Source organism: Peromyscus californicus, unplaced genomic scaffold (assembly GCF_007827085.1).
Source record: "Peromyscus californicus insignis strain IS unplaced genomic scaffold, ASM782708v3 Scaffold_8__1_contigs__length_139910024, whole genome shotgun sequence".
Lineage (NCBI taxonomy): Eukaryota > Metazoa > Chordata > Mammalia > Rodentia > Cricetidae > Peromyscus > Peromyscus californicus.
Genome location: NW_026294606.1, coordinates 116523916 through 116547707, shown reverse-complemented (window position 1 = coordinate 116547707; position 23792 = coordinate 116523916). Strand labels below are relative to the sequence as shown.

The 23792-nt window shown below is 46.8% G+C and overlaps 2 protein-coding genes across 4 annotated transcripts in view; one reads left to right on the top strand and one right to left on the bottom strand.

Moving 5' to 3' along the window:
• Ciapin1 (cytokine induced apoptosis inhibitor 1) overlaps positions 1 to 3550 on the bottom strand; it is a 14582-nt gene extending 11032 nt beyond the window's left edge. Inside the window, exon 1 of one of the 2 annotated variants that reach the window (XM_052729610.1) lies at positions 3439 to 3550. The gene's annotated coding sequence lies outside the window, so the exon portion shown is untranslated. Of the gene's footprint in view, positions 1 to 3114; positions 3390 to 3438 lie in introns of those variants that run through there. The other variant, XM_052729611.1, reaches the window with a different exon arrangement.
• On the top strand, positions 3499 to 23792 carry Coq9 (coenzyme Q9). Of its 2 annotated transcripts, none has more exons than XM_052729608.1 (9): positions 3499 to 3681; positions 8858 to 9023; positions 11810 to 11945; positions 19262 to 19404; positions 19652 to 19736; positions 20951 to 21055; positions 22203 to 22358; positions 22694 to 22747; positions 23076 to 23792. In XM_052729608.1, the coding sequence occupies exons 1-9, from the start codon at positions 3606 to 3608 to the stop codon at positions 23109 to 23111; spliced, it is 957 nt and encodes a 318-aa protein (XP_052585568.1). In that variant the 5' UTR covers positions 3499 to 3605; the 3' UTR covers positions 23112 to 23792. The 2 variants fall into 2 exon arrangements, with proteins under 2 accessions (XP_052585568.1, XP_052585569.1); XM_052729609.1 differs by having other exon boundaries at positions 3580 to 3686.

Here is a 23792-nt window from a genome sequence, read left to right as displayed (position 1 = left end):
TCATGCTGAACACTCTGACTTCTGCAGATGGCCAACTCTTCGAGAATGATACCACCACACTTCCAGGCTGAATTTAAGTCACATGCATTACACTTTCCTTCTATAAAAACATTCACTTCAGGGGCCAGCAGATGGATCAGCCAGTAAGGACACTTATTGCCAAGCTTGATGAACTGAGTCTCGATGTACCCCCCAAGGAGAGAGAAGTGACTTCTACAGGTTGTCCTGTGACCTCCACATGTGCAGGTGTGGCACAGATGGGCGCGCACACACACACACACACACACAAATAAAACGTAACTTATTTCATTTTTCTGTTACTTTTTGGGGGGAGGGGTCAAGGTCTCATACAGCCCAGGCTGGCCTTGAACTTCTGATCCTGCCTCCTCTTTTCCAAGTACTAGGATTACAAGTATGCAATCTCATGCTTGGCTTGAAAAATGTTCACCTCACATAACTGTTTCCTTTGTGTCTGAAAACTATGACCTTTAACCAGAGTCACCCTTGATTACACAGTGTTGTCCCTTTAGAGGTAAGTCACTAATGGTTTTCATTGCTACGGCAAAAGTGAAGTTCTTAGCTAGCTAGATTCAAAGTCTAACTTCCATTCCAAAGTGACTCCCTTTACTGCATTTTCCTCAACCACACCTTCTTGTCTAGTTTCTTCATGTGAACGCCAGCTCTGTGCTATCCTGACTCAACAAAAAGCCTAAGAGGATGCCGTGTGGTTATCAGACAGGCAGGAGTCTTTGGTTGTTTAGTTTGGGATTTTAAATCCCTAAAAAGTACATCATCAAGAATGAACACTTTAAAGCTTTTAATTGTCACATGATTTTGAGAAAGAAGACTTGTAAATCTTTAAGTTGGGTAACTTGGGATCAATCTCACATTTAAGAGCCTGCCAGGGGATGGGCAGTGGTGGCCCACACCTTTAATCTCAGCACTCGGGAGGTAAAGCCAGGTGATCTCTGTGAGTTCAAGGCCAGCTTGGTCCACAGAGCAAGATCCAGGACAGGCACCAAAGCTACACAGAGAAACCCTGTCTCAAAAAACAAAACAAAACAAACAACAAAAAAAGAGCCTGCCAGGGAAGACAACAGTACTTACTGCTGGGTAGTAAATTATTAAAAATGAATAACCTGTAAACCTATCACTGCTTTGTTTCATTAGGTACAGGCCTACAGCAAGTCAGCCTTTCTGAGTCTCCTTGTCAATAAACAACAACAGTAAATAACTTCATATTTTTAAGATTGATAAGAAATCCTGAAACAGTAAGTTACGTAAAGCACTCAGCAGATGCTGGTACATAGGACTCAACAAAATACTGTTCAGTCTGTCTTTGTTTCCAACAGTCTTGGTAAAAGCTCTCTCCTCCTTACAGACGCTTGTATGGGAGGAATGCGAAGCTTCCTTCTCAAGACAGCCTCACCTTTGACATCCAGTTCCAGCAGGATGGTCAGTAAATTATTAGAGTGTAAGTAACACATTCTTCTTCCCTAACAAGAGGGACCTCACAAGTAGATTCAACCTTAACCCTCCCCCTCCAACCACACACACACACACACACCCCTACAGCTCTCAGTCAGCATTTCCTGAATAGACAATGTTCTTTTCAGCTCTAAGAGCCAAAATGTGACAATTTTCATCACATTTTTTGTTACTGTGGCAAATGTTTCAAAACAACAAAACCAAACACACACACACACACACACACACACACCCAGCGCTAAGCCAGAATACTCAGGAGCTGTGACTCAGGGTGGTTTCACAACTTCAAAGAGGTGAAGTGGAAGTCAATGTCACATAATTGACCTTGTTTGTAGGATGCTTCTCCAACTGACAGCATCCACCCAAGGCTTTTCAAAAATGCTACTAGCAGTCATGTGTGGTGATACGTGCCTTTCATATCAGCACCTCCAAGACAAAGGCAGGCAGATCTCTGCGAGTTAGAGACCAGTCTGGTCTACATATCAAGTTCCAAGGCTACATAGTGAGACCCCATTTCAAAAGAAAAAAAAAGTTATTAGCAGGCAGTAAGAACAAGAGCAAACATCTGAGAACTCCTGGAGATGGACATATTTATCTTTAAGGCACCTAACAGATTCTTAGGCTTGTGGTCCCATTTAAGGTTAATGGGGGGTGGCGGGGGTTGGAGCTGACAATGGTTACAGGTGTCACTGATGAGGGGCAGAGGTACAGTTCAGTGGTTTGTGCTTAGCTAGCACATGTAAGGTCCTGGGTTCAGACGTCAATACCACAAGATCAAACAAACTTAGTAGTTAAGAATGGTGGAGCTTGCCTGTAATCCTAGCTCTCTTAGGATACTGAAGAAGGATCATGAGTTCTGAGGTCAGCTTGGGCCTCTCAGTGAAACTCTTGTCTCAAAAAGCACTATCGGGGCTCTGGGGACGGCTCAGTGGGTAAAGCCCATGCTTTCCAAGCACAAGGTCTTGAGTTTGAGCCCCAGACCCCACACAGAAAAGTTGGATGTGTGGGCCATCGAGATGATTCAATGGGTAAGGTGCTTGCTTGCTACACAAGCCGGACAACCTGAGTTCAATCCTTAGAACCCAAAGTGGAAGTAGAAAATCAACTCCTGAAAGTTGTCCTCTGACTTCCACAGTGCACATCCCTCCCCCCAGAATAATACAAAATAGAATATATGTAATTTTTAAAAGCTTATATGGCTGAGTATGTAATTCAGCACTGGGGAGCTGGAGGCGGGCAGACTGGCCAGCCAGTCCAGCCTTAAGCGGTGAGCTTCAGGCCACCGGGGACTCTGTCACAAGGGAGGTGGACTCCTTTGGATGAAAAGCAAAGCTGTCCTCTGGCCTCCACATACGTGCTCGATCATGACAATAAACACACAGTTTACTTCTTTCCTAGTGGAGCAGCGAGGCGCTCCGCTCCCCTCTGAAGACCGCGCTTGGACTCAGGCACGTCCGTCAGACGCTAAGAAGCAAGCCTCTCCCAAACTCCCAAACGGTGTGTTAATGCTAGATCCCTGGACCACACCCTGGCAGGGGGTCACCTCTCCGGACAAAAGCCTGGGTTCGTTTTCTAAGCAAGCATCCTAGGTAAGTCGGAAAGAAGTGCCGGGCTCAAAGGGACAACCTGTGACTCCAGGTTCTCCCAGATTTCGCGCTTTGCGCCAGGTGCCCTGAAGGAGACCCAAGGTCACACAGACGGCTCTGAGTAAACTGGCGGACCCGATGCCAGCTCCGGGTTTCACGCGGAAAGAGGGAGGCACCAGCCGAGCCCCGGCGTCAGGAATGCCGCCGCATGCGGGGCCCTGGCCACGGTGGTCCCTCACCCTGGCTTCCCCGGGCAAGCCAGGGACGGCGCCGGGAGCCGAAACGAGAGGCTGGAGGATGAGAGTGGGCCCGGGGAGGCCCGTTAGGCCGCGGCGGGCGCTCGAGCCGCCCCGAACGAACTCACCTGCCTCCTCGCCTGAACACCCGCTCCACGGACGCCGGCTTCTCGCCTCCCGTCTCTCGCGAGAAGAAGGCGCACAGCACCTAGTCCTATGAAGTAGACGCGGCCCGACTGACGGCGTGACGCTGCCCGGCGCGTCGCCGCCGTCAGCGTGCGTGCCCACTTCCAAGATGGCGGCGGCGGCAGCACTGTCTGGCGTCCTCGGCCGGGTGGGCTGGAGGCTCCTGCCGCTGCGGTGCCTGCCCGGTGAGGTGACGGCCGAGGCCGGGCGTCGGGGAGAGCGGGGGAAGGAGGAGCGGTGCGGGCCTGGGCTCTTGGCGTAGGGCGAGCGAGCGAGGCCGTGGTGGGGGATAGCAAGGTACAGGTGAAGGGCATCGGCGTGGAGCCGCTGAGCTGGAAAAATATCGCCTAGTGGGTTTAGTTCTCCGGACTGGAGCTGTGAGGGGCAAAAGCAGCGGGGCAGGCCTGTCACCCCGGTTCCCCAGAGGCCATGGAGCTTCAGAGAGGGCTCGGTGTGCCCAAGGTCACAGCTCGTCCGTTGCAGCGGCGTTCTCGGCTCCGTTGCTATGGGCGCTGGGCCAGCCTCGCTGGAGGGACAGATGGAACCGCTAGAGAGCGTCCAGTCCGGTTTCCCCCGGAGTCAGTCATCCGCACACCACGAGTGGGTGACATTCTCTTACCGTCATTACTGCCATATGCTCGGTATTTTTATTTCCACATTAATACAGACATTTACTTTAAAAAAAAAAAACCTTTGTACACTGTTATTAAGTGGAAGAGCAAAAACACTGTCCATAAATAGAATATTTCTACAATGACACATGAACGTAAATATGCAACTAAAATTTCTGAGCTGCAGAGACTTTACAGCCATACTTTGGGGACCCCTCACTTCAGATTTTTGTGGGTATTTGCTCCATTTTCTGTGCATATAACAAAATGCTGATGTTTTTATGCATGGTATTCTGCGTTTCTTTCCACATTATTGTTTTCAATGGCTTCCTTTTTGCCAATTTTATCTAAAGTTTCGGACAAGATATGTTTAGTAAAAATAATACCTGGGTCCAACACATCCAATCTTAAGTATTTAATCAAGAAATTGTGTCCACAAAAAGTTGAAGTGTATTCACAGCAGCTTTATAATGGCTGGACCCTGAAAATCCAAACATCTGTCTCTCGTAGTACTATGCAAGCACTCTGCCACAGGTACCTGCAAAGCACCCCACCCCTTTCTAAAACTTTTGAGACAGGGTCTCACTCTATGTCCCTGGCTGACAGGGAACTTGCTGTGACTGACCTTGAACTCAGAAAGACTGGCCTGCCCCTGCCTCCAGAGTGCTTAAAAGAGTGTGCTATCATCATCCTTAAAAAAAAAGGGAGGGGGGAACCTTTTTAACCTTTTTTTGTTTTTTTAATCAGTGTTTTGGGTTTTTTTTTTTTTTTTTTTTTTTTTGGTTTTTCGAGACAGGGTTTCTCTGTGTAGCTTTGTGCCTTTCCTGGATCTTGCTCTGTAGACCAGGCTGGCCTCGAACTCACAAAGATCCGCCTGCCTCTGCTTCCCAAGTGCTGGGATTAAAGGTGTGCGCCACCACCGCCTGTTTGCATATATGCCAGAAGAGGGCATCAGATCCTTTTATAGATAGTTATGAGTCACCATATGGTTGCTGGGAATTGAACTCAGGACCTCTAGGAAGAACAGCCAGTGCTCTTAACCACTGAGCCATCTCTCCAGCTCCATGCTGTAATCTTATTAAAAAAACAAACAAGGGCTGGAGAGATGGCTCAGAGGTTAAGAGCACTGACTGCTCTTCCAGAGGTCCTGAGTTCAATTCCCAGCAACCACATGGTGGCTCACAACCATCTGTAATAGGTCTGGTGCCCTCTTCTGGTCATACATGCTGTATACATAATAAATAAATCTTTAAAACAAACAAACAAACAAACAAACAGCCGGGCGGTGGTGGCGCACGCCTTTAATCCCAGCACTTGGGAGGCAGAGCCAGGCGGATCTCTGTGAGTTCGAGGCCAGCCTGGGCTACCAAGTGAGTCCCAGGAAAGGCGCAAAGCTACACAGAGAAACCCTGTCTCAAAAAACCAAACAAACAAACAAACAAAGCCATTATTGGGGTGAAAACTGAAAGATCAGAGAAAGAACAAGCCAGCCATGTTCTTACCTCTGCGAAATCCTCAGCCTCAAGAGAGAGACTTCTTATTTACTCACGCCTTACATACTTTTCTGTGTCCTGCCATCTTACTTCCTGGAATTAAAAGTGTGTGTGCTTCCCAGTACTGGGATTGAAGGTGTGTGCCACCACTGCCTGGCTCTGTTTCCTGTGTGGCCTTGAACTCACAGAGATCCAGATGAATCTCTGCCTCCCAAGTGATAGGATTAAGGGTATGTGCCACCACTGTCTGGCCTCTATGTGTATTCTAGTGGCTGGCTCTGTTTTCTGATCCCCAGATAAGCTTTATTAGGGTGCACAATCTATCACCACACAATGCTTTTCTTTCTTATTCCTTTTTCTTTTTCAAACTTGTGTAGTCCTGTCTCAACCTGAGTTATATACGTAGACTCTGTCTCAAAATAATATAAACTGACCTTTTGATATTTTGTGTGTGTGTGTGTTTAAAACAGGATTTAACAAAGATTTTAATGTAGGCTTAAGCACAAGGGTTAAGAAAAAAAGAGGCACTTGAAAGTAAGACAGATCCAGGAGAATGGCTTTTCAGAGTCACAGAAAGTAAAACATTCCCAAGTTTTGTAGACTCCTCAAAGAGTTACCTAGGACGATCTTTTGGCTCAGCAGTTAAGAGGTCGTGCTGCTCTTGAGAGGACCCTAGTTGAATTCCCAGCACACATTTTGGGCTGCTCACAACCACCTGTAACTCCAGCTCCAGGGCATCGCATGCCTTCTTCATACCCACACACAGACTGACACCAGTATACATAATTTAAAACTAAGTAATGGACTGGAGAGAGGCAGCACTGGCTGTTCTTCCAGAGGACCCAGGTTCAGTTCCTACCCGTTCCATGGATCCAATCGTCTCTTCTGGCCTCTGTGGACACAAGGCATTCACATGGTGCACATACATACATGCAGGCGAAAGACTCATACACGTAAAAAAAATAAATAATAATTCTAAGCAGGGCTTGAGAAATGGCTCATCAGTGAAGAGTACTCACTGTTTGCAGATGCCCAGGGTTCAGTTCCCAAACCCTTCTTCTCTCCTTTGTGGTCATCAGACATGTGGTACATATACATACATGCAGGCAAGACATTCATACACTTAAATAAATCTTTAAAAGTTAGCCAAACAGTGGTGGTGCACACCTTTAATCCCAGCGAATCTCTGAGTTCGAGGCCAGCCTAGTCTACAAAGTGAGTTCCAGGACATCCAGGGCTACACAGAGAAACCCTGTCTTAAAAAATGAACATAATTTTAAAATACATATGAAGCAAAAGAAACTAGAGAAAAATTTAAAACATGTAGATAAAATCCTAGGACAAGCAAAAAGTAACCTAGGGTGTAAATTTCAGAACAGAAGTATGGGGGCTGAAAGGGTGGGAGGGAGTTTTCTAGGGTGATAGTAATGTCTGGCTACATAGGATTCCTGTTATACGAGTGTATATGTTTACATTGCTCACAGGATGATATATTTAAGATTTGTATATTTTGCCGGGCAGTGGTGGTGCACGTCTTTAATCCCAGCACTCGGGAGGCAGAGCCAGTTAGATCTCTGTGAATTCGAGGCTAGCCTGGTCTACAGAGCGAGATCCAGAACATGCACCAAAACTACACAGAGAAACCCTGTCTCGAAAACAACAACAACAAAAAAGATTTGTATATTTCATTGTATATAAACAATTCAGGGGGCTGGAGAGATGGCTCAGAGGTTAAGAGCACTGACTGCTCTTCCAGAGGTCCTGAGTTCAATTCCCAGCAACCACATGGTGGCTCACAACCATCTGTAATGAGATCTGGTGCCCCTTTCTGGCCTGCAGTCATACATGCTGTATACATAATAAATAAATAAATCTTTAAAAAAAATTCATAAAGGAACAGTAATCAGTGAACTCTAATGATACATAGGCTGAAATGTTGGAAATGCAGAACACTGAGATCTGCAATAAATAATCAGAAATTAAAGTGGACTAATGAAGAGCATGATAAATCTGTAGAAGCTGGAGTGGATATACAGGTGTTCACAATTCCTTCAGCTTATCTACAGGTTTACAAATCTTGATGATAAAATGTTGGGAAAGGAAAAAGTAGTATGCGTTTTTAGACAGGAGACCCTACCGATATCTCCTACAGTAGTGGGGTTGCAAAGGTTAGGGGGGTGGCTTGGAGGTTAAAGTGTTTGAGTGTGAGGACCAGAGTCCTGGTCTTCAGAACCCATATAAAATGCTGGGTGTGGTGGTACATGCCTTTAACCCAGCGCTCAGGAGGCAGGGAGGCAGATTCTGGGAGTTTGAGGACAGCCTAGTCAACATAGTGAGTTCCAGGCCGGCCAGGACTGTACAGTGAGACCTTGTCTCAGAAACAAAACAAACAAATAAAAAAAGAAAGAAAGAAAAGAAGCCCAAAGGTGGAGACTGGGGATCTCTAGTTCAAGCTGGCTAACAAGACTAGCCATATCAGTAAGCTCTGGGTCAGACTGAGAGACCTTACCTACCTCAAGGAATAAAGAGGAAGAACATATTGAGGGTGATTCCCAAAGTTGACCTCAAGCCTACACATATTTGTGCATGCTCAACTACCCACATACATACAGACCTGCACACAATACACACAAACACAAAAAAGAAGGAAAAGAAATGCCATGTAAACACTTGAAGGTAGGCACTGTTATAATATGTACATAGGTTTCACTTTTGGAGGGTACCTTAACATTGTTATTGAACAAGTAGAGACTAACACTCTTAATCTGTGGGTTTTTAAAAGCTGCATATTATGGGGCCAGCAAGATGGTTCATTGGATAAAGGTGCTTGACACATAAACCTGGCAACCTGAGTTCCATTCCCAGAATGGATGTAAGGATAAAAAGAGAGAACCAACTCCACAAAGGTGTCCTCTGAGTTCCAAATGTGCCATTGAATGAATACATGTACATTATGCACACACAGTAATAATTAAAACAATTACTTTAATCTGTATATTGAGGGAAATGTTTTATACAGAGCCGTACAGCTGACCAGTGGTAGAAACAGGCCAAGAAGACAGCCAGGTCTTCTGTTAATTGGTTTACATGTCTCAAGTTTTCTGTTTCACAAGGTGTCTGTGGGGGACTCAACACTGGAATGAGTGGCTGCAGAGGCATCCCTACTGTGGATTTCCTCCTCATTCTTATCGACACTCTGGGTCTCAGGGGTGTTCCATGGTGAATGTCCCTGACCAACAGTCTTGTTTCTGTTTCAGTGGCCCGCTGCAGATCGCCTCTGATGCCACGTGCCTTCCATACTTCTGTGGGGTTCAGGTCTTCAGAAGGGCAGAAGCAGCAGCCTCCCCAATCTTTTTCTCAGCAGCGTTCTGAGACACAGGGGCCAGAAACACCCGACTCAGAGCTTCCTCGTCAGCCCCCCAGGTAAGCATTAGTGTCCAGTCTACCCATTGCTGGCCACTTTGCATGCTTCAGAATGTACCTTTCTCCTCACCAGCCCCTCTTTGTGTGTGTGTGTAGTTTTTTTTGTTTGTTTGTTTTTGTGGGGTTTTTTTTGTTTTTTTTGTTTTGTTTTTTTTTTTTTTTTTTTGGAGACTGGGTTTCTCTGTGTAGCTTTGGAGCCTTTCCTGGAACTCACTCTGTAGACCAGGCTGACCTTGAACTCACAGAGATCCTCCTGCCTCTGCTTCCTGAGTGCTGGGATTAAAGGCATGTGCCACCACTGCCCAGCCTCACCAGGCCCTCTTGCCTTCAAACATTTTTTTTCTTTTCCTCCCTTCTATTCCCTTCCCTCCTCTCTCCGTCTCCTCCCCTTCCCTCTTTTCTTTCTGATAGGGTCTTGTTGTTTAGCTCTTGTTGAGCTGGTGGTACTTTGCACCCCCAGGCTGATAGCCCAGACTTGGCCTTGAACTCTGGGAACCTTCTAGCCTCAGTCTCCAAAGCACTGGTATTATAGGAGTCAGCTACTGTGCCTGGCTGCTTTCAGTTATTTTTAAGGATAACAGCAGTGCCTTTGCATTTTAGAAAATCTAAGCGTTGTGAAGAATACTTGAAATCATACACAGAGATAACTCGTCTGACATAAAAATGCCTTTTAGATATTTCTATAAGCATTTTTTTTTAAAAGCTGAGATCTCACTCTGTAGCCTAGGCAGACTTTGAACTCAGCAATCTTCCTGACTCAGTCTCCCAAGTGCTAGGATTATAGATGTATACCATAGCCTGTTCAACAGGAGATTCTTAATGTCTTTTCACAGTTCGTGTCATTTTAGTAGTGGTATAATGTTCTGGTAATGAATGAACCAAAATGATTTAACCTGTCTTAGATCCTATTTGGATTCCATTGTTTGGTAGGAGACATAATATGATAAAGCACGTGTGTCTCTCTCCATAGAAGTGGGAACTTTGAAGTGAAGAACTCTGAAGAAGTAATCCCAACTACTAAAGTGTCTTAGTTAAGTTTTCTGTTGTGGTGATGAAGCACCATGACCAAAGCAAGTTGGGGAGGACAGGGTTTACTTGGCTTACACTTCCACATCACTGTTCCTCACTGAAGGAAGTCAGGGCAGGAACTCAAACAGTCAGGAACCTGGAGGGAGGAGCTGATGCAGAGGTCTTGGAGGAGTGCTGCTGACTGGTTTGCTCCTCATGGCTTGCTTAGCCACCCACACAGGCTGGGCCCTCCCCCATCAATCACTAGTTAAGAAAATGCCCTACAGCTGGAACTTACGGAGGTGTTTTCTTAGTTGAGGTTCCCTCCTCTCAGATAACTCTTGCTTGTATCAAGGTGACATAAATCTAGCCAGCACTAGAAGGATCACAGGTTCAAGGCTTGCCTGGGCTACATGCAGCATAGAGGCAAAAGATAAACACATTTGAAGTTTCATTGCCTGTATAGGGCAAACTTGGCTTCCACATGGTAATAATAATTTACATTTCTATTAGATCTGGGTTTTTTGTTTGTTTGGTTGGTTGGTTGGTTGGTTGGCTTTGGTGTTTTGAGACAGAATCTCTCTGTGTAGCTCTGACTGTCCTGGAACTAGCTATGTAGAGGCTAGCCTCTAACTCACAGAGATCCTCCTGCCTCTGCCTCCCAAGTGCTGGATTAAAGGTATATATGTCCATGCCTAGCCCAGTTTTTTTAATAAATCTTTTTTTTTTTTTTTTGATTTTTCGAGACAGGGTTTCTCTGTGTAGCTTTGCACCTTTCCTGGAACTCGCTTTGTAGACCAGGCTGGCCTCGAACTCACAAAGATCCGCCTGCCTCTGCCTCCCAAGTGCTGGGATTAAAGGCCAGTTTTTTTAAAGTACTTAAAAAATTGTGTAATTTTGCTGCTGTTATGGATTGTAATGTTAATATCTGTGTTTCCCAATGGTCTTAGGCAACCCCTGTGAAAGGGTTGTTAGACCCCCAAGGGATTGAGGCCCACAGGTTGAGACCTGCTGCCCTAGAGTTTAAGTTACTGACTGTGAGCTGCCCAGTGTGGGTTCTGGGAACTGAGCTCAGATCCTCTGCTAGAGTAGTAATTGCTCTTAACTGCTGAGATGTTCTCCAGCCCCTGTTGTTCATTTTATTGATTGGTTGATTGATGATAAGTTTGAAACATGTTCTTCTTGTGTAGCTGACACTGGCCTTAAACTCCTGAACTTCCTCCTGTCTCAACCTCCCCGTGTGCTAGGATTGCTGGCAGACACCCAGCTAAATACTTTGCAACTCAACAAATATTTTTTGAGGATCTATACCTATGAATAAACTAACCATTTTTCTTGCTCTCCTGGAGTTACAGCCTGGTGCAGACATAAGAGAAGCCTTTAAACACCATAGAGTATCCATTCTATGACTCTGCAACATGACCTTGTCATCTATAACTATGTTGAGCCATAGCCATAGTTCTCATGGGGCACATATAGCCTATGGGCCCCAGGTTGGACACACTTGTCTAGGGATGATAAGCAGAAACCCAGGCTGGTACAGGGCCATTGTCTTCATATCATAAGAACTCAAATCCCTGGACATTTTTTTACTGTGGAGAGAGGAAAAGGATGATAGGATTTGAACCTTGTTGGTATTAAAACATCCATACTAATGCAGAAGTAAAGCCCCTCTTAACATGCTTAGAGGAGACCCAGGAGCCCTGTTTCTGGTTGGGCTCATTTTGCGTGCCAGGCTGTAGAGGTTGAGGTGGTGTGTGCTGGGCCCTGTGTCTCAGGTACACAGACCAGAGTGGAGAGGAGGAAGAGGACTATGAGAGTGAGGAGCAGCTGCAGCATCGCATCTTGACAGCAGCCCTAGAGTTTGTGCCTGCCCATGGCTGGACTGCAGAGGCCATTGCTGAAGGAGCCCAGGTAGGTAGAGGCGAGGGTGGGCCAGCAGACCCAGACGAACCACAAAGGGCCTCATGCTTTCTTGAGTCTAGCTCAGAGCTTCACAACTACAGGGTTGTTTGGGTTGTCTTCTTCTTTCTTTCTTCCCCATAGGATAGAAATGGCTTTATTTATTTGTTTGTTTATTTATTTAATCTATTTATTTATTTAGAGACAGAGTCTCTCTACATAACCCTGGCTGTCCTGGAACTTGCTCTGTAGTCCAGGCTAGCCTTGAACTAAGAGAACTGCCTGTCTATGCCTCCCCAGTATTGAAGGCGTGCATTACCACCGCCCAGCACCTATTCTTTTAACATGAAAAATAATTTAAGAGCTCTTAGTCATTCTTTAAATATTTATTGAGCAATGTTATGTGCCAGACACTTTGTAGGGACAGTGACAGTGTTCACATGACACAATTCCTTTCCTTGTTGAGCTATGTCTAGCAATATTTTTCTTTAAATTTAAGGGTTTATTTTTGATTTGTGTGTATGTGTTGCCTACATGTGTATGTGTGTGTGTGTGTGTGTGTGTGTGTGTATGCACCACACATGTACCTGTGCCTGAGGAGTCCAGAAGTGAGTGTTGAATCTCTTGGAACAAATGGTTACAGATGGCTGTGAGCTGCTTGTAGGTGCTAGGAACTGAACCAGGTTCTCTGTAAGAGCAGCAAGTGTTCTAAACAGCTGAGTGGTCTCTGCAGTCTCCCAAACCCAGCACCATTCATGTGTGTGCTGCTGGGATTGAACTGGAGCCTCATGCATGCTAGTTAAGCACTCTGCCACTGAACAGTGACTCAAAGTTTCTTTTTTAATACATTTTAAAAATTACTTTGTTTCCATGTGTATGGGTGTTAATAGGTGTGTGTCTATGCACCCCATGCATGCCTGGTACCTGTAGGGACTGGAAGAAGTTGTCAGATCTCCTGGAATTAGAATTACAGATAATTGTAAGCTGCCATGTGGGTGCTGGAAATTGAACTCCCCTGTCCTCTGGAAGAACAGCCAGTGCTCTTAACCACTAAACCATCTCTCCTTTATTTTAAGCCAGAGTTTTCTCTTGCTTAGTTACCCAGACTGCCTCAAACTCACTCGAGCCCAGGCAAGTTTTTTTTCTTTATTGTGTGTTGAGAATGGAAACTTAGCCTGAAGCATACTAAGCAAGTGTTCCATCACTGAGTGTTTACTGTCTGTTATATTTTGGGGCTAGCGTTCCAAGAACTGGATTTCATTACGACATTTCATACCTATATATCGTTATGCTTTGTTTGTCTTCCATGTGTCTCCCCCCTTTTTGTCCTCTTTCTCTCTTGTTGATCTCCTCTCTCCCTTCACCCCAGTAGTTTCCCATCTGCTTTCATGACATAATCCATTGCGTTCCCTTGCTCCCTCAGAGTCCCCTTTCTGCTTTCATGTTACACACACACACACACTTAAATCTAAATTTTGCCCGTGAGAGAAAACATTCAAGTATGTGTCCTTCTGAATCTAGCTTATTTTAATTAACACAATGTCCAGTTTCATCACTTTCCCTGTGAATGCCTTCATTTCCTGTAGCAGGCTTTTTCTTTGGTCCATCAACCAGCTCCCAAATCATGACATTGATACTTATTATTAGTTAGGAATGCTAGGCCTTAGCTTGGGCTCATTTCGTGCTAGCTCTTATAACTTAACCTGTTTCTCTTCATCTACATTTTGTGTCAGGGCTTTTTACCTTTCTTTCATTCTGTATGTCCTACTTTCCTGCTTCTTGTGTCTGCCTGGCTGGCAGCCTGGCTTCTGGCCCTGGGCCTGTCCCTCTCTTTCTCCCTCATTCTCCCCTCCTCTTCTCTCATCCTTCTGGAGCCTAAATTCCTCCTATTTATTCTCTCTGCCTGCCAGCCCTGCCTATCCCTCTCCTGCCTAGCTATTGGCCGTTCAGCTTCTTATTAGACCAGTCAGGTGCCTTAGGCAGGCCAGGGGGAACAAATGCAGCACATCTTAGAATAATTCAGCATAAACAAATGTAACACCTTTACACAGTTAAAGGTAGCATAAACAAATGTAACACCTTTACACAGTTAAAGTAATATTCCACAGCATGAACAAATGTAACACATCTTTGCCTAGTTAAAATAATATTCCACAACAATTTCCTTCTTATGTCTGAATTCAACTCTTTTGTGTATATTTAACACATTTTCTTTTTCTTTCCTTTCCTTTTTTTTTTTTTTTTTTTTTTTTGGTTTTTCAAGACAGGTTTTCTCCGTGTAGTTTTGGTGCCTGTCAGATCAGCACTGGATCCACATCTTGACTATTGAAAGTAGTGTAGCAATAAACATGAATGTACAAGTATCTCTGTAAACACTAACTTAGATTCCTTGAGGTGTTCACTAAGGCGTGGTACAGCTAGATCTCATGGCAGTTTTCTTTAGTTTTTTTGAGAACTTCCATACTGATTCCCACAGTGCCTACACTAGTTTACATTGCCACCAGCGGTGTCTAAAGTCCCCACCTTTGTGTTGACAGGCACAGTGACTCATGTCTGTAATCCCAGGACTTGAGAGGCAGAGGCAGGAATGTCACCATAAGATTGAGGCCAGCGAACTACACGGTTCTGGCCAGCCAGGGCTTCATGGTGAAGTCCTCCCAATTCCCCTTTTCTCATATCCTTGACATCATTTCTCGTCACTTGTTTTCTTGAAGCTTTTTTTTTTTGACCAGGGTGGGGTGGAATCCCCAAGCAAACTTTTGTTTGTTTGTTTTAAGATAGTTTGATGTTGGCTAGACTGGCCTCAGATTTGTATATATCTGAGGTTGGCCTTGAACTCTATAAACTACTGATGTTCCTACTTCCACCTTCCAAGAACTGGGGTTGTATGTTTGTGCCATGCCCAGCCCTCAAAGCAGTTCTGTTTTAAATAAAAATTATGGGCCGGGCGGTGGTGGCGCACGCCTTTAATCCCAGCACTTGGGAGGCAGAGCCAGGCGGATCTCTGTGAGTTCGAGGCCAGCCTGGGCTACCAAGTGAGTCCCAGGAAAGGCGCAAAGCTGCACAGAGAAACCCTGTCTCGAAAAACCAAAAAAAAAAAAAAAAAAAAAAAATATTATTATTATTATTATTATTATTATTATGAGAGAGAGAGAGAGAGAGAGAGCGCCACTTAGAGGGTGTCTAACTCCCTGGAGCTGGAGTTAGGGGAGGCTGTGAGCCACCCAGTGTAGGTGCTGGGAGAAAAGAACAAGGACTCTTAACTACTGGGCTGTCTCTCCAGCCCTCAAAACACTTTTAGTTTATGCTTCTCTGATAGTTAAGGATAGTTTTCAAATATTTATTGTCTTTTTTTTTCTCATGAGGACTTTGTATTCCATTCACGAATGTATTTGTTGATTGCATGATTTGTTTTTGTTTCATTTTTGGAGGTTTGTTTCATCTTGTTCTTGTCTATGTCAGCTTTGTGTTTATTGCTGAAGCTATACTCAGGCCTTGCTGAGGGGTTCTATGGACTTGCTTCCTGTCTCCAGCTGCTTTTGCTTGGGAGCCTTGGTGCATGGCGCTTTATCTTTTTCTTCCAGCTTCTTAGGTGTGAGAGGCTTGGAGCTCAGAGTATGGCTCCTAGCTTCTCGAGCTCAGGTCCAGAGGCTTGCCCTCACAGAATTTCTTGAGGTTTTCTTTCTCCTTTGCCTTGAGTGCAGGGATTGAAGGTCTGTGCCACCAACCCAGCTCATTCTGACTGTAGTTAATGACTGTGGAAACAGGGCTGAGAGATCTGCAGGCAACTTGGAGTTTGAGGAGCCAGGATTGTGTGCCATCTGTCACTTTAGTGACATGTAGCTGGGACAGCTCCACCTTCCAATGTCCCTGCATTTCATCAGTTCCTCCTTGCCAAGAGGACACAAGTCCTTCATCTTAGCCATGGTTGAACTTGGTGGTAGTGTTACTGCCTGCTCTGAGTGAAAGAGTCAGAGTTCTTTAGAGACACTAAATGTTAATTATCTGTCGTGTGTACTTAGCAAAGATTTCCTCCTAGACTCTTCTTTCTAGTTTGCTGTAATCCCGTCTGTCAATTCTTCGATTGTCCCCTGTGCTGTTGGTCCTTTTCAGGAAGTCCTCGCCTGTGCCTGTCTTGAGGTGCTTTGTCTGTTGGTGCCCACTAATCACTGTTCACCGTCCTGGACAGATGAAGCTGTGGAGTAGTGAACCTTAAGGTGGATAATCAGCTCCAGAGCTTGTCCATCCACTGCCCTCAGGCTTAAGGTTGTTAGTCTGAGGGCCGTTCTCATCGATTCTCTGCTATCAGAAACGAGGGGTGGGGATATTTTCCTTCACATGCTTCACAATCTGGGCCTAGCATTTTGTCTTCTGTACTTTTTGATTTGTTAATGTCTGGCCCTCGTCCGAGCTGGAGGTGTCAAGCATATATAATGCGTCTGAACGAGAGGAGCTAACAGGACTACAGGTGGCTTCTGAATCTTCTAGCCTGTGTCTGGATGTGAGTATATGGCAAGAGTATAAAGGGAGAGAATCCCAGTTAGATGTGGTGGCTCACACCGCTAGTCCAGCACTTGGAATTTGAAGCAAGAGGATCCTGCAGGTTTGAGGGCAGCCTGGGCTACATATTGAGAGCCTGTCAAGAGAAGGTCTGAATTAGAGCATCTCGGTACTGGAGAGAGAACAAAAGATACCTTCCACAGCCAGCTGTTGGTTATTGTAGCGATAGCTGTTGGGTCCTGGGTCAGAAGTCAGAAGGAGAGGGCTGTGGCGTGGAGGAAGTAGAGAAGAGAGGCTGAGAAGACTGTGTGCCAAGCAGGGGAAGCGAGGTGGAAGTTGAGCATGGTTGAATACTTGTGGGGGAAAAAAGCAAAACACAAGTGGGGTGGAGATAACAAAGGGGCGGGCAAAATCAAAACCATGAGATTCTTAAGGCAGGAGTGGCAAGATTGGGAAAGAGGTGGAAGGACTGGCCTTCGACGTACTGGAGAAGGCAGCGTTGGGTCTAGTTTCTTCCTTTCTTCCCTTCCTTCTTTTTCCTTTTCTTCTCTTCTCTTCTCTTCTTCTCTCTCTCCTCTCCTCTCCTCTCCTCTCCTCTCCTCTCCTCTCCTCTCCTCTCCTCTCCTCTCCTCTCCTCTCTCTCTCTCTCTCTCTCTCTCTCTCTCTCTCTCTCTTTCTGTTTTTTAGACACACTCACTCAATACAGGCTTGGCTGTGTTAGAATTCACTATGTAGACCAGGCTGGCCTCAAACTCACTGGGTTTAGTTTGTTTTTTTTTTTTTTTTTTTTTTTTTCTGGTTTTTTCGAGACAGGGTTTCTCTGTGTAGCTTTGCGCCTTTCCTGGATCTCGCGCTGTAGACCAGGCTGGCCTCGAACTCACAGAGATCCGCCTGCCTCTGCCTCCCGAGTGCTGGGATTAAAGGCGTGCGCCACCACCGCCCGGCCTGGGTTTAGTTTTTAAACACTAAGGGAATTCCCATAAGATGGCTTTTGATTTCTTTTCAGAGTACATATAATAGCTTGGGGAACCTAACTAAGGAGTAGGAAGAAGCAGAAATTTGTGGGGGAAGGAAGAAATTGATGGAGATTTCACAAATGTGAGAGAAATTAATGGGATTATTTGGAAAAATTGGATGAAATGGAATACTCTGTTAACTGGCTTTCCTCTTATCTTCTTTCATACTGGGTGCTTGCTACCTGTAGACTGCTGACCCAGTTTGTGGGTGAGAGCTGTAACCGTCTCCTGATTTGTAAGGAATGCCCCTGAACAGAGCTAGTGTGCAGGGCAGTGAGACCGAGTGTGTAATGTGCACAGCGGCCTGCTGCCATCCTGCAGCGATGATCCTGCAGCCACCATTCATGTCAGCACTGCTGCACCCTTGCTCTCCTGCGGAAGAGAGGCAGCTCCCCTGCCCTGCAGCAGGAAGTCAGATTAATGTGTTTTTCCTCCTTTCCTGCTGCCTGTTCCTGTTACATCGAGGTTCTGCCTCCGTAGATGCTCAACAATCAATATGGATCAGGAAAGCAAAGGCTGTCTCTGCTTGTGGCTCCTCAGTGGCTCGACTGAGGAAAATGTGTTTAAACATCTGACAGAGTGTGGGCTGTAGCTCAGTGGTAGAATGCTTGCTTAGCATGCCCAGACCCTAGGTTTCATCCCCACACTGCAAAAATAACTGAATGATTAAAGACAGACACCTGGCAGACCCACTTTGCTGGAGCTCTGGGTGAAGGGAGCGTGACAGGTAGGGCGTGTTCTCTCCAAGCCCCTGCAGTGTTGGTGGAGCCCCAGGTTCCAGAGCTACAGCTCAGCTCTAACTGCTCTATGGTAGGAAGGGGTATTTTGACCCATTTAATGAAGGGAAGTGAAGGAGCCTGGTCCAGTGTCATAGTCAGTGTTGCTAGAACGTGCTCACCAGGAGGATCATAGCATGGTCCTCTTTGAGCTCCTTTGCAGCAAGCTCCCGTGCTGTGCTGAAATAGGGCAGCAGTCCAGCAGGAAGAGAACTTCCCTTCCCATGATGCTTAGTTTTTAGTTACCAATTTGCCACAACCTAGAGTCACCTGAGGGTCCTTGATTGAGAAATTGATCCAGATCAGGTTGGCCTGTGGGCATGCCTCTGGGGGATTGTCTGGATTGTTAATGGAGGAGAAAGTGGGTGGCACTGTTTCATGAGCTGAGCTCTTGACTGAGAGAGCAGAGAAAGCTGTCTGAGCACTAAGCGGCACCAAACACGCAATAGGGTGGCTGGCGTACCTGTTCTCTCTGCTCTTGACTGTGGATGTGAAACGACTCTGCTTGAGTGCTTGCTTTGACTTCCCTGAGGTGATAGCATCTGAAACCTGGAATTGGAAGCCAAATAAACTCCTCTTTCTTCCCCATGTTGCTTGGGGTTTTGTTTTGTTTACAGACAAGGTTTCTCTGTATAGTCCTGGCTGTCCTGGAACTTGACCTGTAGACCAGGCTGGGCTCGAACTCAGAGACCCGCCTGTCTCTGCCTCCTGAGTGCTGGGGTATTGTCACAGCAACAACAATGAAACAAGAGCCTTCCCGTACTAAGCAGGGTTCCTAAGGTAGACGCCTGAGTTGTGTATTTGGTCATGCACCAGCCCCGAGCCAGTCATTCAACTCCAGCATGCATACCTGGAGTCAGGCTTTCCATAAACTAAGGGGTTCGGTGGACCAGTGGTGGTTCCTGAAATCACATGAGCTCAGAGTGAAGGGTCGGGGTCTCCATGAAAGTCCAGCCCGTTAAGGAAAGAGGTATTTGTGATAATCAGGCTTTTTGCCTCAGTGTGCTTACTCCCTTTTCTGCCGTCCCTCCTGTAGTCCTTGGGTCTTTCCAGCGCAGCAGCCAGCATGTTTGGGAGTGACGGCAGTGAGCTGATCCTTCACTTTGTTACCCAGTGCAATGCTCGCCTCACCCAGCTACTGGAAGAGGAGCAGAAGCTGGTACAGCTGGGCCAGGCAGAGTAAGTTGCACGGCTTTATAGCTCAGGGTGGCAGCAAGGGATGGGCCACGTGCCCTCCCCGGGAAGCTGATACAAGAGGTGCCCAGAGAATAGTGCGAGCAGCCTGCAGCTTAGATGGGTCTGAAATGCAGCAGCCCGTGCTGACAGTTTTCCTCAGGAGCTGGTGGCACATTCCTCCTGGGGCTGAGTAGGCAGTGTGGTCCCTGCTTTTGAACTAGAGACACTCTGTTTTCTTTCCCTCTTCCAGGAAGAGGAAGACAGACCAGTTCCTGAGGGATGCCGTGGAGACCAGACTGAGAATGCTGATCCCCTACATCGAGCACTGGCCCCGGGTACAGAGTCCATCTTACAGAGCAACAGTAACAATATTCCATCCCCGCACTGTGCCTTGGAGGACTTAGCACACTGTTGAGAAGTTAGTTCATGGGTCTTTACCACAGGGCCAGGAAAGCCTAGTGCACTTGGCAGAGCTAGGTTCTTGCTAGGGAGTGCCATGGGGGAGTTCCAAGCCATCTGAGTCAAGTTCATGGACCTGTGAGTGGCCCTGCATACCAGTTCATATCACGGGTGGACCCAGCAGCCTGAGTGTACCACCAGGCCTTCAAGGAGGAGCAGTCTTCCTTGAGAAAGGTCAGGACAGTCAGAAGTTTGTATCAGCATCTTTACACAGTGAATGCCCTGTTGTGCTTCAGATCTTGAGGACTGGGCTTCTTCTTGTATTGCTAGGGTATTGCTTGCCAAAAGAGTATCCACTGCAAGGACTGCCTCCATTTTCTAAAGCTTCTTTTTCTCCTTTCTGAAGCCTGTCACGATGTGGCCCTTTTCTGAGTTAAAAAGCACATTAGCAATGAGGGTGATTAGGCACCCAGTGTCCTCTGTGCAGCTGGAATTCTTGAGTGTGTGGCCTTGGTGGACTAGCTGATGGACTTTGATTACCTGTAGCTCCTAAAGCGCGGGCAGTGCAGTGCTGGGTTTCAGCTGCCTGCCTGGTCAGCACAGTGCTGCCTTCTGGGCCACTTTGCAAGGGAATGCTTTCCAGCTAGAGAAGGACCTCTCTGCCAGCCCTGCGGCCAAGAGCATTATAGACTTGTAAAGTGTTAAGAGCTTGTTCAGTCAGGCCTGGAGAAGCTGGTATTTGCTAAAGGAGGCTCTCAGATTGGTTCTGACATAGTATTAACTGGGAGAAATTTGTTTTTGGGAACAGGAATCAACTTGAGTCAAACAAGGCAACAGAAATTTACTGTGACAGAGTGGAGTGCCCTTCCCATCCTTGTTTCCAGGACTTTTAGACAGGAGTGACCCCTTCAGCTGTCAGTATTCCCAATTTGAAATGTTGGCCTGGAGACTGATTAGGTCATCTTAGGACAAAACCATGTCCCCAGCCCCATTACCTTCAGTCAAGGTTTCTTGCTGCTACCTCCACCCATGATGGGTTTCAAAGAGCAAGAACTAGGCTGTCCCTGTGACAACCCCCCACCCCCCATGTGAGCCCTGTTTGTGCTGCTGTTACCTGCACACGGTACCTCCTCTGTCATTTGTTCTTCAGGCCCTCAGCATCCTCCTACTTCCTCACAACATCCCACCCAGCCTGAGCTTGCTCACCAGCATGGTGGATGACATGTGGCATTATGCTGGGGACCAGTCCACTGATGTGAGTATTTTCTGTAGGCCTGTAGCTTGCTAGCGAAGGCTTGGGTCAGGCATTTCTTGAAGTTTGTGAAGTTTCTTTGATAAAAAGTCTGGAAAGCCAGCAGTGTCATTCCCATCTCAGGAGGAAAGGTCTTGATGAGGCAGAGTGGCATGTGGGTCATTGTCATCCAAGGACCAGCATTTGAGCATGAACCAGTGACTATCCCTTCCACTTGTAGAGGTGGCACAGACCTTGGGGCCTTATGACAGGACTGCTCTATCATAACCATTTCCCCTCAGTCTCCTAAGACAGATTCTGCAGCAGATTCCTCCATGTCTGCCTTTGCTCAGACTAACTTTGAGACATTGCTTTAAAAAGAAATTCCTCCCCCATCTTGACCCATTTTGCTGGGAGATCAATAAGCCCCTTTAAGGAGGCACCAGGAAGAATATGACTTGTTAAGTGCTGCCATATTTCTGGTAGGATATTAATATATACACCTTCGTAAAGGAAATTAAAATGTGATCGTCTTGTGTGGTCTCCAGGATGGGAAGGTATGTAGACACATACATGCACCATATTTGTAACAAAGTGCTTTAATAAACTTTATCTGTGTGGGAATATACCACCAACAGAGATGGGAGGAAAACAAATTAGAGAGCAAAGAAATTAAAGGAATAAAACACCAAGTAGCTGAGCTGGTCCTCCGAAGAGCAATTACCGTGCTGGCAGAAGTCACCGGGGACTCAAAATCTCAGCTTCACCCAGATGTTATAACCTCTCCCTGATCCTGCGTCAGCTCTCCCCATGTGGTTTAGTCATGACTGTTGGATTGTCGAACCTCCCCAGGACTCAGAGGGTTGGGCATTTCACCAGTCAAATCACCTCGGCTGCTGTTTAAACCTCCTGGTTCCTAGTATTTAATTTAGACCTCTGACTCAACTTAAGAGGTTGGGACCAGGAGCTTACAGTTTTAATCTCATAGGCAGCTTTGATGTCCAGCCAAGTTGAGGGCAGTAGTGGTGTCCAGAGGGCCATATGTGTCAGTGAGAGAGGAGAGAAATGAGGAGGGAGCCTGGGAGTCCCTGAGGTCTTGAGTGGGAAAACCCAAGGCTCCTTTAACACACAGTGCAGTGATTCTGCAGCTGCTGGGTGGGTCTCTCTGCAGTTTAACTGGTACACGCGCCGTGCGGTGCTGGCTGGCATCTACAACACCACAGAGCTGGTCATGATGCAGGACTCCTCCCCGGACTTTGAAGATACTTGGCGTTTCCTGGAAAACCGGATTAATGATGCAATGAACATGGGCCACACAGCTAAGCAGGTAGTTGGGGACTGGCCGTTTGGAAACCCTTCCCAGTGGGCACACTTGTGTGCCTCAAGCCCCATGTGACCACCTAGCTGTTCTCTTGCCTCCTGTTGACCTTAGCTGACAGTCCCAAAGGCTTTCCCAAGGAGGCTGGCTGTTTCTTCCTCATGCTAGCCCTTCCTTAAAAGTCTGCTCTGTCTGTCTGTGACTGTTGTCCATAGGCTCTTTTCTGGTACATTAAACCATCTTGACTCCACCGTGGGGTTCATAGGCTTCCTGAATTGTCCTACCCATTTCACCTTTGAGCTCACTCTGGGGCCTTAACAGAATCTGACCCAGACTCCTCTTAGGTGAAGTCCACTGGAGAAGCCCTGGTGCAAGGACTGATGGGTGCGGCAGTCACGGTAAGTCCTGCCCAGTTCACCACTGTCTGCCTCCCAGTCCACTCTGGCCCTGTGCTATTTGTAACATGTCATCAACCCGAGTTGCTTTGGACTGCAAGCTGAATAAAGCTGATCTTGGTTTAGCCTCAGTATCTTATTCCCACCTCTTCTTCGCTGGCCTTAAGAAACAGCTGCTGGAGCTGGGGAGGAGGAGGGCAGTCCATCCCTGTGCTCCATCACTCATCACGTCTGCCCTGGGCCCCAGTGGGCTTGACTGACCCAGGGTTTCCCCCTGTGGTCTTGGAGGTTAGGCCAGCCTCACCACTCTCCGCTTCTATCCCTGTGTTAGCTCAAGAACCTGACAGGCCTAAACCAGCGCCGGTGAGAGAAAGGGGGACCCCACGTACCTGGAAGGAGCAGCAGTAAATACGAAGGACTTTGACAAGATGCACCACCCAGCAAACAGGATGTTAATGAGAACACATGAAGAACTGGGGTCACTCTGACAGCCGCGAGGCTGAATTGCAGTGCACTCTGTTCTGATCTGGAGTCGGGCCACTGCTGCCGTTCCTAAGACCAGGCCTGGCCTCCTGATGCCTTCTGCATTGCAGCTGTGTGATTGAAAAAGGAAACTGACGTCCAAGCTCAGGCACCTTGATCACGTCTTGACCTTAGAACTGCTCTCTGGGAGCTGGGCATGGTAACCTATATTCTCAGCACTCAGGAGTCTGCCACAGCGGGATTGAGAGTTCAAAGCCAGGCTTGTCTGTGTAGAGAATTACAAGCCTCTTGAGTTACATAGTGTGACCCTGTCTCAAACAAAATCTCCTGAGAAATACACTCAGGAGATCACAAGCAAGTGATCCCACAGTGACAGCTCTTCCCCAGCACAGGACAGTCCTCTGGGTCCTCAGAAAGCTGCCTCCCCTGAGACAGGTGCCTTCTGGACAGTCATGCTGAGCCTGGCCAGAAATGTGATCCCAGGCCTGGCCTCACAGACACCAGCATGCATTGCAGGGTCACTAGTGAGAGAATCTGTAAAAATAATAAACATGTTTGAAACAAT